Source organism: Haliotis asinina, chromosome 9 (assembly GCF_037392515.1).
Source record: "Haliotis asinina isolate JCU_RB_2024 chromosome 9, JCU_Hal_asi_v2, whole genome shotgun sequence".
NCBI classification, from domain to species: domain Eukaryota; kingdom Metazoa; phylum Mollusca; class Gastropoda; order Lepetellida; family Haliotidae; genus Haliotis; species Haliotis asinina.
Genome location: NC_090288.1, coordinates 9,202,272 through 9,217,518, shown reverse-complemented (window position 1 = coordinate 9,217,518; position 15,247 = coordinate 9,202,272). Strand labels below are relative to the sequence as shown.

General features: G+C 38.4%; 1 protein-coding gene across 3 annotated transcripts in view; it reads right to left on the bottom strand.

Moving 5' to 3' along the window:
- LOC137295573 (suppressor of tumorigenicity 7 protein homolog) overlaps positions 1-15,247 on the bottom strand; it is a 64,012-nt gene that overhangs the window by 31,451 nt on the left and 17,314 nt on the right. For all 3 annotated transcript variants that reach the window (XM_067826980.1, XM_067826981.1, XM_067826982.1), the window contains exon 2: positions 8,907-8,989. In XM_067826980.1, coding sequence (XP_067683081.1) covers positions 8,907-8,989 — 83 coding nt within the window. The remainder of the gene's footprint in view (positions 1-8,906; positions 8,990-15,247) is intronic.

The window sequence follows — 15,247 nt, the reverse complement described above, 5'->3', positions numbered from 1 at the left end:
TCACCTGTGACATATTAAATGATGGATGTTCAAAATCTTTACTTTCCACGTTTGGTAATGACATGGAACCTTTGACCTTTGACTTCACTGCGTGGTTTGGTTATCAAAGTGGGAAAAGCACATCAAAGACAGCATGATAGGCCCACCATGCTCTCAGAGTCTCAAGATGGCAATTAGTGATGCAGGTAACTGAACGTTTGATATTAATTCCTTACTACAGTCCAATCAAGTTCTCGGGCACATGACACAACATTCTGCCATAAAACATCCTTTATTTCATCTTGCCACAGTGTTTATAACAGCTTTTATGCTTATTGGGTTCAATGGGACACCTTTTAACTATATTGCGTTGGGTTTTTTAATTCTTTTTGTGGAAGTTTCTTAACACTTTGCAGAATAAATATGATCTCAATTGTTATCATCCACAAGCAGGAGGTGTCTGTAAGACTGGGAATATGAACCGTTTCTTTGATTAATTTGACCAAATAGCTCTGATGTGGCACTGCCATTTTATTGAAACAAATGCAAGTGATACATGAGGTGGAATCTGACTGATCAATAAGTCTCAGGGACAAAGAAGGGGCAACAATCATAACAGCCACTGTTGGTGCTGTAATCCAGCCATGAAAATTAGGACTCGTTCGGCAAGGATGGAAAATGAACTTTGCTTTGAATGTGTCGCTGCAAATAAATACGCCACATTTTAATGTGAACATCCAAGCCACACACGGCAACTGACTGCAAACCTGTCACATTTATGCTGAGCACCAGCCAGAGTTACATCAAATACCATCCTTTCTTTCGTATGGTGAATGGGTTAGGTTTTCAAACTGCTTTTAGCAGTATCCCAGCAATATCATGGCATGAGACATCAAACATTGTGCCCATGTGGGGAATAGAATCTGGATTTTCAATGTGACAGTCTTTGACATGAGTGAGTTGAGTTTAGCACCTGTTTTAGCAATATTACAGTAGTCCCATCATGGAAACACCAGCTAGGGTCTTTATGCCCTGTACAAATGTGGGGAATCGAACTTGGGTTAGTCATTTACAGTAGTAGCGTTGCTGTTGGATTGATGGAGTTTGTCATTTGTTTTTGCTAAATGCTGCACTCAGCAATATTTTAATTTTCTTGTGAAGATCTGGGATAGAGCTGGTCTTAAGTACCTATGCTTGTCGCAAAAGCAACTAATAGGATTGATTGGTCAGAGTCGCTGATTTCTTTTTATGTCAATTATGTCCAGTTACATGGTCAACCAAAAGGTAGGCATGACCCCCACCTGAAGGCCTATTCTACCCCGGACCATCATGGGTCAAGGGCCCCATAAAGGAATAAAATGGTGTACTGGCAAACAAGGATAAGTTGAGCACTAGCCTGATAACAGACCCGTATTAGTATGCATGAGTGCCAGCCACTGACACTTGCCATTGTGAGCAAAGGGACCCCAGGTTCTCCATGATCAAGTGTTCAGATGGGTGAAGTGTGTGAGTCTTAACAGTAAGGAAAGTTTAACTACAGGTGGAATCAATTTCATCATCATGCATGCACATGCACTAGACTACATCTGCTCAGTGAGCCCTTTCAGAGTGAGTGAGTGAGTGAGTGAGTGAGTGAGTGAGTTTAGTTTTTTAGTTTTACGCCGCACTCAGTAATATTCCAACTATATGGCTGCGGTCTGTAAACAATCAAGTCTGGACCAGACAATCCAGTGATCAACAACATGAGCATCGATCTGCACAATTGGGAATCAATGACATGTGTCAACCAAGTCAGCGAGCCTGACCACCTGATCCCGTTAGTCGCCTCTTACAACAAGCATAGTTGCCCTATTATGGCAAGCATGGGTTGCTGAAGGCTTATTCTACCCCGGGTCCCTTTCAGAAACAAATGGGTTTGCTCACTGCCATGCACTGTCTACTTTTCATAAACAAATTCTCTGTGCTGGTCCAACCTATCATTAAACAACTTCTTTGAGAGGCATTCATATTTCGTCATCCTTCCTTTTTCTTGTTTGCCAGTAGAATAGTATACTTTAACATTCAGTATTTACTTTAATTTAGGACCTTTATATTTCTTTAAAAGAATTTGACCGAGTGAATATTCTGTGCATTCTGGGAACACAGCACATGCTTTTGTTTGTGTCCCTTCTATACATCTGCATGGACTGGACTTGCATCTTTAAAGTGTTGCATAAAACCCTGTGTATGCAATTTTTTGGGGTACAATTTGATTCTAGAATAATGAACAAAGCACAAAATAACATCATGTACTATTTCTAATGGGAACAAGCTGCTTAGGAGCTGATATTCCAGCAAGCAAATATCATCAAATGTCAGTATAAATTCCCAAACTGGATACAAAATTTCCCCAATTCATTACCACGAGTTATTACCATTATTACCAATGGCTCTAAAGAGATGACTTGTATTTCATTGATTAATGGACCCGTAATGAGGAACCACTATCAGTTTCAGCTTTAAATGACTGTATGAAATTTTGAAAAAATGATAACTATAAAAGAAAATGCAATTTTGAACAAATTTGTGATTTTGTTTCCTATTTTCCTGCCTGCCTCTCAGACAGAAATAGAAAATAGAGATATCTGTAACTATGACATTTTGCTTTTCATTTAACTTTCAGATATCAACTGTCACTGGGAAAACATCAACCCAAGAAGATCCTTTAAGAACTGGTCTTCAGTTATGCATTCTTTCTTAAGAAGTGACTAAATGGGATGAGGTGGTCAGATCGACACTCTTGCTGTTGATCACTGGATCATGTCTGGTCCAGACTCAACTCTTTACAGACTGTCGCCATGTAGCTGGAATACTGCCAAGAGTGGGAGAAAACAACATACCAAACCATGAGCACAATGACAATCGGAAATGATGGCATGCATAAACGAATCGAGCAAACCTGACAACCTTATGCTGTTACTTGCCTTGTATGACAAGCATGGATGCTTTAAATACAAGTATATCCTGAATGTTACAAGAATGGCATTCCTATAACAGTTATCAACACTCCGTGTACAGATTTTGCTAGTTGTTAGTGAGTTAACTGCAGATAACTGGAAAATTTAGGATAATTCACTTAACTACAGAAGTGTTTCTTCAACACCAAGTTTTGTGTCAGTACTGGGTCATATAAGAATGCCCGATTACCGCTACCCGTATCAAAGCTATCAATTATTATTATCCCTAGACAAACGTGGAAAGTATTCTTGGGCTTCGGGTGTGCGAAATGTGTTATTTTCAAGTGGGTTTTCTTATGTTTGGTTTAAGCAAGATGTTGGTGATATAAAAATGTTTCTGTCAGCATTTAAACAACGAATAAAAGATATATACATTCAGAATTGGCACGCATCAGTAAATTCATCGAGTTTTCTAAGTCATTATTCACAATGTAAATCGATGTTTGGACCTGAAAAATATATTAGGGTCCTTAATGATAAGTCCCTTTTAAGACATTTTTGTAAATTTAGAATCTCTCTACATGCCTTAAAAACACAGCATTATAGAAAAGATAAAAATACACTAGAAGATTTATCATGTTCTTATTGTGCTTCTGGTAAAACTGAAGACGAACGTCACCTATTATTAGATTGTGAGGCATTCTCTGCCGGCTGAAGGAAGTATTTAAAATGCTTTAATGATGTCCCACAAACGATATTTAAAATACTTAAATCTAATAACGATGACTCTATTAAATCAGCTGCCATTTTTATAAAACATTTGATGTCCATCCTTAAATTACATGTAAAACCATAATTTCGTGTCACGTGACCAATATTTGTTAAAAAGAAAAATTAAGTGTACTATGGGCCACTGGGCCTTCACTACTGAATAAAACCTGTCTGTCTGTCTGTCTGTCTGTCTGTCTGTCATAACGTAAATTGTTCAGATATGAAAGATACATAGGTTTATTTAGGTAAGTAAAGGAAAGGGTGAGATTTAAAACAGTAACATTACAAAATCTGTTCTTCAATGCCTTAAAACAAAAATGTCTTAACTACGTTATGTCATTCTTAAAAAAAGGACAAAGTTCATTTAAATGAAGTATTTTAAAACCACCATTTTTGACTGCATCAACTAGAACATCTCAGTATCTTTCTAAATGACAGCTGTGACCATATACGGCCTTTCTACAAACAGTACTGAAGTTTTACCAATTCTTCCAGACTCCCTACAACATATGGTGCTCTCTATACTAACATCTCATCGGGTTGAACACTATGGAAGACACAAAAGCATTGTGATCCTTATAGTCAGCAGAGTTACTTCCCTTATCACACAAGGATCCTCATGCCGTCAAGAGTTTGAAGTCTAGATTTACCCTGGCTATGATGCTTGTCAGCTCATATACACATGCAACCTTGCTCCCAACATGACAAAGAAGCAAACATTAACAGCCAACATCACATCAGCTTTCATCACCATTAACTTGATGATTTTGTTCTTCTGTACAACATAATGCTTAAAGGTCACATGCAACCAAAAAATCAAACATAATTAAAACACATTTAAACAAAATTATAAGCGTACGATCGCGATTCAAAAGTGCAATATTTTGTACTTGGACTTACTTCCCCCGAAACGAAGCCCTCGGGAGACCGAACCCAGTCATAGAGGGTGGATATGCACTCAAGTGTAACGACGGCTTCCGATTGGCTGTTTCATTTGCTGATATGCTGACGGTTCATTGTGTGTACAGAAAGATGATCTGTTTGATGGGCATTTTAGAAGTATTGCCAGTCACAAGAAAGTAAGATTCTGTATGGATAACAACTTCTTCTTGTGTACTTGATGCGTCGTTTCAGTATGGATTCATCCACCGTTGTCAAACAAAATCATATACACTAAAAGAAGTCGTTATCCATGAAGAATGTAGAGATGTTGGGTTTGGAAAATACATGTTCTCCGAATTTGCGCTCGATCCAATCAAAAATCATGTCAGTAGAGATGATAAACTACTGGAATCTGTCATTCGTCCAAGTACAAAGCAGGACTTGAAACTGACAAGAGTTTGCACCAGTTTCCGTCAGATCCAGTCATCCGAAAAAAAAAGAATGTAGTATGTTTGCAACCCACAGACATAAATACATGTTATGTGTATCACACGTGCATAATTACATAATGTGGCAGACACGGGACTTGGGTGCACGAGTCATAAATCAACTTATTTTCTTTATGTCGTATAGTCTGATAGGTGTTAAGTTCAAATTGCACGTGGTCAATGATCGAAGCTGTGTATTGCATGTTGCCTTTAGCAGACAGGCAGACAGACATATAGGTGTGAATAAACCAGACAATGAGCTTTCTCTGTGACAGAGACTGCTTACCACAATCAACAAGGTTTTTTACATAACGAGTAGATTATTTACTTGTTTGTGTACACTACCAAGATTAGACTACTGCTCACAACCTCAGATGCTGGGCATGCATACTGTTTCAAGCTCCGCGAACCTATTCACTGCACATGCGCAGCGCAGCACATCTGTTGGAACCAGTTTTCCCCCCAGCGCTGGGGGGAATTTAGTGAAACGTTTGAACTCCGATTTCGTGGGCTTTTTTTTCATCGCGTTTTTTTTTTCAACTTTATAGGTTGGATTGGCATTTTTTATGATTTGTTTCGGTAAATGCATACCGAAAGGCATCAGAATCTGCAAAATTGTGTTTTACGTTGCATGTAACCTTTAAAGAGGCATGAAACCAGTCCACAAGAGCCCTACATATTCTCCCAGAAAGGTCCACTGATGTCAGCCAAATTAAACAAAAATGATGTCAATCTGCTCCCAGTTCCTGCATCTACAGAACAAAACACTTGCAAGTAAAGTCATCACGATCTTAAATTGGCCAAATTAAGCCTGCATGGAGTGAGCCTGGTAGATTTAAATGTTTGTACCGATTGACAGGTTATTGATCCAGGCCAAGCCACCACTGCAATGTGCGAGATACACTTTAAAGTTCACATCTTGGCGTCTCCCTGTGGCCACAGCGAAGGATTCAGACGTCCAATCAATAGTCTTAACTCATTCAGGGCCAATAATTAGCATGGACAGTCCGCCACGTGTATATGTGGATCAGAGTTGTAGCAAGAACAACATGACCAGCTGTCAGCTTTGGTAGAGGAACTCTTCAAAATGTGCTTCCATTGTTTCTAACCATGTTTTTTTAGTTGATTTAACCAAATTTGGACCTTACATTCACTAAATAGCACACACTAATCATGGATATGTCATGGCAGGATACTGAAAGATAACCTGAATCACACTTCTTGGAAACAGCTGTGATAAATGTTGCTTTTTTAAAATTTCATTTAATTGCAAAACAGTTCGACATCAAGTGTTTTTTCACATGCAATTACGATTTTTAATTTTTTGAAGTCAGTCTTGTAAACAAGTTGAAATATATGGCCTTGATAACTTATTGTGACTACTTGAGGTCAACTCACTAGCATTAATGGTCATGTTGTTCTAATGTCTGTATGGTTTCCACAAGGACATATAGGCTTACACGTCCTATGCGAAAAAAGGGACAATGGAGATCATTTAGACATAGCTTCTGATCCATAAGTCTGATCATATCTGCTGAGGAACGGCCTATCAGATGTAATGGGTTCTAATGGTTGGACTGATGAGATGGTGGTGCACCACTTCGTAAAAGAGTTTGAAGGTCAAATTTATAATTTGCATTCTGAGGCCATCATTGTTAACATCAGGCACAACATCCCTGATGGCTAGACATGAACCTTCAGGCCTTTTTCTGATGAGTCGAAAAGGGTCACCTTGACTCAAGTTGTTCCACATCTGTGAGAGTAGCATTGAGTTCTTTAAGGTCTTTACACTGACCTGCATGTCTGCCAAGGATGTAGCACATGTGCTCGATGGTCAAAAAGTCAGGACAACATGCTGGCCATTGCATGACATGGACGTTTTACTGTGGCAGGAGTGGTGCAGTGATGTTGTCCCTGTAGTTTGTAACTCTGCCATAGACCAGTTTGGCCAGCCATTGATATGACTGCATACCAGTATGGACCAACCCTACAATTATGATATCTGCAAAATACCCTGTAAAACATCTCCAAACATATTCCTTTGGCTGTGAAAGAGTGAGTGACCTCGATTCATCTGAAAACATATCACTAGCTTACATGGTAGGGTTCATGTTCCCTTCTTCAGAGATGCCTCTGATTCAAATGACAACCAAAAAGTTGTGCCATGATAATAGCACGTGGCTAGTAAAAACCAAGTGAGGCCAGTACATCTCCACAGTCACTAACCCAACTGGGTAGCAAATTTTCCTGAGGTCTTCCTTACATATACCACTCTCTCTGATGTGTTAAGCTATAAAACACTATTTAATTATGCAAGATTACGGTCTAATAAATGATGGTATTATAACTTTTTGTAATCTTTGCTTTGTTCTACATTCACATTTCGGGCTGGTGAATTATTTTGTGGGCTAGTAACTTTCATTCCTAGCCCGACTAGCGAACAAACTTTGAAAACTATTTCACACAATGCACATGGCTATCATGCTATCATGCCATCATGTGGATATTTATCAAGCACACAAATGCGATCTTTGTGGATTATTTTCCATGGTCTGGGCATCCACCATTTGTAGTTAGTCTCCGATCTGGAGTTTGCAACTGATTGCTCAAAGTCATTGTTCTGACTAATCTGTTGTTGGCCTTAGGTGTCCTTTAAATTTGGATTCATGAAAACAAACACTGAAGACAGAGGTAAATCTACTACATCACTGCGAGCATGGTATCCCATGTCTCATGACCATCACAGTACTGTGCTTGGGAACTTTCCTCTGAAATGTTTTTAACATGTAAAACACCTACTTTCATTGCCAGACATTTGCAATTTCACCTTAAATAAAATATCATCTACTTTTTGGCACAGTATATCAAAATCACTGAGGACCAATATCTGTGTAAAGTTAATAACCTCAAGTTCATGCAGACTGAAAACAAACACACAGGCTAAACAAATATTAGGTTGAAACAGTTCGATAAGTCAAACAGATGGAGTTTCAATTAGTTAACCATGAAACCATGCTTAATAATCCCGAAATTTTGACCAAAAGTTTAAAAGGCAAACAAATCTATTTAAAAAGTAGCCTGAAGTAAATGAGTATGTCAGCCTCTGAGGCCAACAATACGAAACTAACTTCACAAGATTCTTGAGCATAGCACAGTCCTGCAAAATTCCATGAGTGAGTAAGTGAGTGGGAGGGTGTATGGGTGAGTGAGTGAATGCGTTTTACAGTGCTTTCAGCAACATTCTAGCAACATCAAGGCAGGGAACACCAGAAATGGGCTTATTGTACCTATATGGGGAACTGAACCCAGATCTTTAGCATGACTAGCAAACACTATAACCACTAGGCTACCCCATCATCCCTTCATTCAATAAAGATGGCCTGTTCTTTGTAAGAAAGGATATTTAATTTTCCTTAAGGTCTCAGATATTTGATGACATAGTTGTTCTTGCAAACTGTCTTTGCATATTCAGTGCATTTTACTCTCTTGGGTCCACTTACATACATCTAAAAATTTGTTATTTAGATATAGTTTGCACATTTGGGTTTGACTCAAAGATGAAGTAAAGAATTGTGCACAAGGTCACTCGAGTTAAGAACTTCAGTTAGACATTCAGGGATTCAGGGAACACTCTCACAAATGTGGACTTGAGTAGCAACGTTTTTCTCTCTGCCCAGACAACTTAGGAAACGATGTATTTTCTAATTTCATCTAACAATTCTTTTCAGAATCACATGAAATTGGTAATCTATTTTTTTTCCTATGAAGGGACGCATGGTAATAAGTCCATAAACCTCATGTAAATATAAAGCTTGTATGTTGAAGCAATTCTGTCAGGTGAATAGCTTACCAATATCAGCCCAGATATGAGAGATGACGTCCCAGTCAGCGCCACATAGAACTTTGGGGTCAGAGTGTTGAGGAACATGGTAGCTGAAACAGAGGACAAACATTACACACCTTGCTAACAGTGTAAGACCAGCGCATCACAGCAACTTACTGGAAGAGAAGGCCAGTTCACACCTAGATTGACGATGTAAGACCAGCGTGTCACAGCATCTTACTGGAAGAGAAGACACATCACATAGCCAGTGTACACCTAGACTGACCATGCAAGGCCATCACATCGCTGCATCTTACTGGAAGAGAAGACACATCACATAGCCAGTGTACACCTAGACTGACCATGTAAGGCCATCACATCGCTGCATCTTACTGGAAGAGAAGCCACATCACATGGTCAGTGTACCCCTGACTGACGATGTAAGACCAGCACATCACAGCATCTTACTAGGCAAAAAAGACAAATTACACATCCAGCATACAGCAAGCTTGATGATGTGAGACCAGCACATCACTGCATCTTATTGAAAGAAAAACCAAATGCAACATCCAGTGAGAGTGACTAGACAATCCAGTGATCAACAGCATGAGCATTGATATACACAAATGGGAACCGATGCCGTGTCAACCAAGTCAGCGAGTCCTGTTAGTTGCCAGTCATGACAAGCATAGCCGCCTTTCATGCCAAGCATGGGTTGTTGAAGGCCCACTCTACTCCTGACCTTCACCGGTCCACATCCAGTGTGTAGCTAGAATAACAGTGTAAGACAAGCACACCACACCATCTTACTGGCAGAGAAGACAAATTACACATCCATTGTACAGCAAGCTTGACAATGTAAGACAAGCACATCACTGAATCTTACTGAAAAAATTATGCTTATAGTCTTCCAAGACGCAAAATACTGCATCTTCGTGAATGTTCACAGAGATAAATTTGAAGAATGTTTTCCACTTCCTTCCACTGGATGCTAAACAGTACAGATGTTGAAATGATAGACACTGATGCATCTATCTGACGCATGTGTTACAGGAAAACAGGAAATATGATCAATGTTCAGTCTTTACTCAATTTTCACAAAAAGGGAAGGAAATCCAAAAGCAACAAAGTTGAAGCATCAAATAATGTTCCTATAATAATGACTCTATATTTACTGTTTAATGAGCAAGACAGAAATATTCTATTTCTATTATCTATTGATGGTGGTCTGTAAATAATCGGGCCAAACAATCCAGTGAATGATATCAAAATACACTACAGGAGACATGCATCAACCACTTAATCAAGCAGTTCCCCTCATGGGAGGGATGGGCAGATGGGGACGACATATATTTTGGATTGTATCTAGAAAGGTATCAGTTTTGGACAACAGGAAATCCTGTACACTTTATTTTTTGGTCAAACTATTGACATAATGTATAATTGAGCTTGGTTTTACAGTGCTCTAGAATGGCAATGATTACAGATCAAAGTGATCAATAATCTTTAACTACATATCAACTGATCATTGAAAAACATCAGAGAAGTGACTTTGAGAAATTCTTTTTTGAAAAAGTTGAAATAAAATGACGAGTGAATGGTGAGTGAATGAGTTTGGATTTAGTCCACGGACATCACAGAAGGAACACCAGAAATGGGGTTCACACAATGGGAACTCATGTTGGGAACTGACACATGGGTCTTCGGTGTGCAAGCGAACACTTTAACCGCAAGGCTAACACACAACCCTGACGAGTGAATATAAGATACAACTTTGTGTGGCTTTAAGTTTTTTAGCTGTGGATGGGTTAAAGATTTCTTACAGAGATCTAGTAAATGTTTTCTAACTGGAAAACAACTATATAAAATTACAACAGTGTATCTAAGATACTATCATGACACAATTTTCATATCGATATGCTTTCATAATCCTTCCCATCAACTATGTTCAGTTTTCTTGATATATCCAGGTGTCTTGAATTACACTGTCAGCTAAATGTGGGGGAAAGAGGACAATACGTGATGCAGCTCAAGGACATCTACATATTTAAAAACCCTCTGAGCTTAAGGATGGTGCTGACAAACAAAGCTTCACAATCTGGACAAATCAAAGCTTCAAATCCATGATCAGTGAATCCTTGCATGACTAAGGTACATAACTCTGCTAAAAAAAAATTAGTTTTTAATACCTTAGAGGATCAATCTTTTGATCTTTTACAAATGACACGTAAATACATGTTATGTTCTCAATTCGATTGAAAGTGGGAAAAAAGAAAAAAAATGTAATTAAACAGGCTATGGGAGAACAAGATTATGAGTGTCATACTTTAGATGGACACAGACAAGGCAGGTATTTCATCCTTCTCATTACTGGATCACACTGCCAGCTGGAAAGCATGCGTGAAGGAATTAATACTAATGATAGTATTTCAACTCAGTCATAAAAGTCTGCAACTCCAGGACCCCTTTTTACAAAGATCTTGCAGCATTACGAATATCATAAGTCTATGTTATGATATATTAGGGTTTTAAGAGGTTTGTGAAACGGGGTCGAGGGTGCCAAGAAATCCAATGGTTGAAAACATGAGCACCAATCCATGCAGTCAGTATGTGATGACACACAGAGATATTGAGTTGGATGACTCAGTCCATTTCGGCAGACACTTCCATCAAGCTTCAAAGGAGCAGTATCATCTCAGAGACCCTGGGGGTCAGAGGTCAGAGATCATGGTTCAACTAGCAGAAAGTTCAGTCTTCATAAAGAATAATGGAATTTTCAAAATCATTGTTTGAAAGGAGCACCTGCACAGTTAGCCCGTGACAAGTATGTTTTGAGTCAAGCTAGCTGTTCTGTATGGGCCATTTACAAAATTTTAATTGAGCTTCTTGGGGTTTTTTTTTGCAAAATAAATCGGCATTTAGTATTTCCTGTATTAGTGTGAGTGGGTGAGGGTAGCTTTACGCCACACTTAGCATTATTCCATCTATATGGCAACAGACTGTAAATAAATGAGTCTGGACATGACAATCCAGTGATCAGCAGGATGAGCATCGATCCATGCAACTGGGATACGTCATGTGTCAATAAGTCAGCAGGCCCAACCAAACTTATACAGTGTCTTACAACAAGCTTGAGTTACTGAAGATCAGTTCTATCCATGACCTTCATGGATATTGGAAAGGTTTTGTTCATCATATACAAACATCACATGATACAAGTCTGCCATCACTAAAGCATAAGAATTATTCGTGGCCTTGCCTGACAAGAATAACTGGACAAACATCCATTCACGTGAATTTTATTGAGTTGTTAATTGTAAACATTGCCAAGATAGATGTAACTGCAAAGATCAACTTGTTTTTCACTGTCTACTAGATTGTGACAACATAACATTGCCATCAAATGCAAGCAACACTTTGACCAACATCACATAATCTACAGATGGGATTGTGCCAAAATCTGGGTTAGTGCATCCAAAGACCTACCATTCCTGTGTGCATTTACAACATGGCTTCATCTATATGGTATATTGTGAGTTGATTAACAATTCATTCAATATCTGGGCTTTGCTTTCATTTACGGGTATACGTCACAGGAGTACACAGTGACACAAATGAAAACTAACAGACTTTGGGAGGAAATCCTGTTGTATATACGGAATGGAATGCATATATAGCAGGTGAGAGATGAACTAGTTCACAGATATTGATATGAATATTTACCATATGTTACATAAATATTTACAAAGTAATGAATTTAGAGAGATGCTTACAATCTTAGTCATGGAGTCTCCATGTAAACCTGTCAAATTTATACAATAGATGACTGTGATTGTGAGCTAACAAGTAGACAGGGATGTCAAGTTGGCTGGATGGTTGGTTTGTTGGCGGTTTCAAGGTACACTTAGCAGTATGCCAGCTATATAGTGGTAAACTAAATAATCGAGTCTGGGCCACACAATCCACTGATCAACAGCATGACCATCAATCTATGCAATGGAATATGATGACATGTGTCAGTCAAGTCAACGAACCTGACCACTCACTCCCATGATTGCCTCGTAGGACAAGCATGGGCTGCTGACGACCAGCTCTGACCTGGATCTTCAAAGGTCAATGCATGCTAAGGATTCTGGGTGCAATTTCATCATGATAGTTTTTTGCTAACAATGCATTCACTTGACGCCTTCCGCCATATTCTATTATTTGGAGTTTGGGCCCATTTATTTCAATTTTAGCATTTTCTGGAGTGGGTTATGGTTAGGGACCTCATCCAATATGGTAACTTGATATCTGGTGTAATACATGAGTTTCCAGTTTTTCATCAGTTATTTCCTCACTTTTTTGACAGTATATTATCTTTATTTATTACTAATCTGTTGAGGATATCACTGTTTAATAATTTTACAATGTTATTACACATTGTGTAAGAACATCACGTGATGCTGTACATACGATGGCAATGTGGTGTACAGTTATGACATCACAATGCTAACACCTGTCACAATAGTATCAGACCTTGCTTGACCTGCAAAATGCAGAGAGTCATCACACTCACTGAATTCTTTGGTAAGAAATAAAATACAAAACTATGTCCCATGTAAGCTTTTGCTATTTAGATACCAAACCATTCACTCGTTCCATAAATATGCCATTATATGGGACATGGTTTCGTATTCTCTATGTATTCCATGTTATAGAACATAAAACTACAATACTGTAAACGCAATGAGCAAGCAATGGAGAATGATCCTATTATAACTTAATCTGATGTTTGATCCTTGTATTCCAATAGTGTCTGGATTAAAGATCACTATGGAAAATGGCTACTGTGCCTTGACACCAGACCAGGGTCACACCAGGTTGACGTAAAAATCACTAACAAACATGTCAGACCTTTGACATTTCTACAAGATCACAGGTTACAGCATACATGGTTTTGACAGACCACGAAGTGGTAAGGCTGCCTTATGGTCAAAGCATTTGCTTGACACGACAAAAACCTGAGTTTGATTCCACACACGGAATGATGATTTCCATGCCCTGATACTGATGGAATATTGCTAAAATTGGCATGAAACCAAACTCACTCACTCACTCACTCTGACAGACCACTCATCAAATTGTAATATTTTTTATATAACTTTCAATATTTATTCTGCCCACACTAATACAACTAACCTTGTCATGAGGATCAGAGTTACAGCAAACAGTTTTGGCAAGAGTGTTTACTAGCATTCACATGATAGTTGCGAGTCTGACAGAGAATATTGTTTTGCATTTGCTTACACTGTATAAGCATGTTTTGAAAGGTCCTATACAAAAGTCGGGAGCATAAGATTTCATAACAATGAATATTACTGTGCATTTCATGTACATATATGTCTGTAAACTCTACATCTGTGGTCTTTGGAGACGTTTCTGTAATTCCTTAAAACATAGAGACAATGAGGTCCAACTGTTGAGGAAGAAAAGCTATGTGATAAGAGAATCATTAGGAATCAACCATTAGAAGCAAAGTCTGTAGCATAGTAACAGTTGGAAATAAGTAAATGGACACATTATTTATAAAAAATGCTCGGAAATTATTATTTCCTTCTGCGCTTCCATTATTCTTTTATTTGTGCTTATTTTGACTATATTTAAACATATATTTCCAGGGGTTTTATCATCTTCCAAAAAAAAGTCACATTTACTTACATTTACACAAGACAGGACAGCAGGCATTCTTAAACAACCCTACCATCATTAGAATCCAGTTAGAATAAAGTCATATAAATCTGTTGTCATCCATATTATTTGCCTTTCTCTTGAACACCAACTTCTAAATGCCTCTCAAGAATCTCATAATATCATAGTTCCCTGATATGAAACATAATTGACTATTTGGTATAAAATTTTTGTTTCTTCTGACTGGAACAAATATCTGTCCTGACCTTTCCAGTCATCATCTGTAAAATGCCAGCAACCACATGCATGAAATGTTCAAATGGGACTGTTATGACAATCAAGTGACGTCTTCATCATAACAATGGAGGTTGTTACGAGCCTAATTAAGTACCGATGATACAGGTCTGCATGCATCTCTGCAGTAATATGACAACTTGCTCTCAACATTGAAAACAGCAAAATTCATTCCATCGATCATGCTCGGTGTACATCAGTCTACATCTCTAGCAAAGCTGCCAAACTTGCAAGATGATATTCTGATGAGATAACAAGCAAATATCTATCAGCGGTAACATGTGTCGCTGGAAGATGTATTTTGCCCGAACAGCTGGTTTCAACACAGTATTCCATGTCAGTTTTAAGCTACATTTGAAAGGGCATCATATGAATAACACTGAACTTACTTCCATAGATGTTGT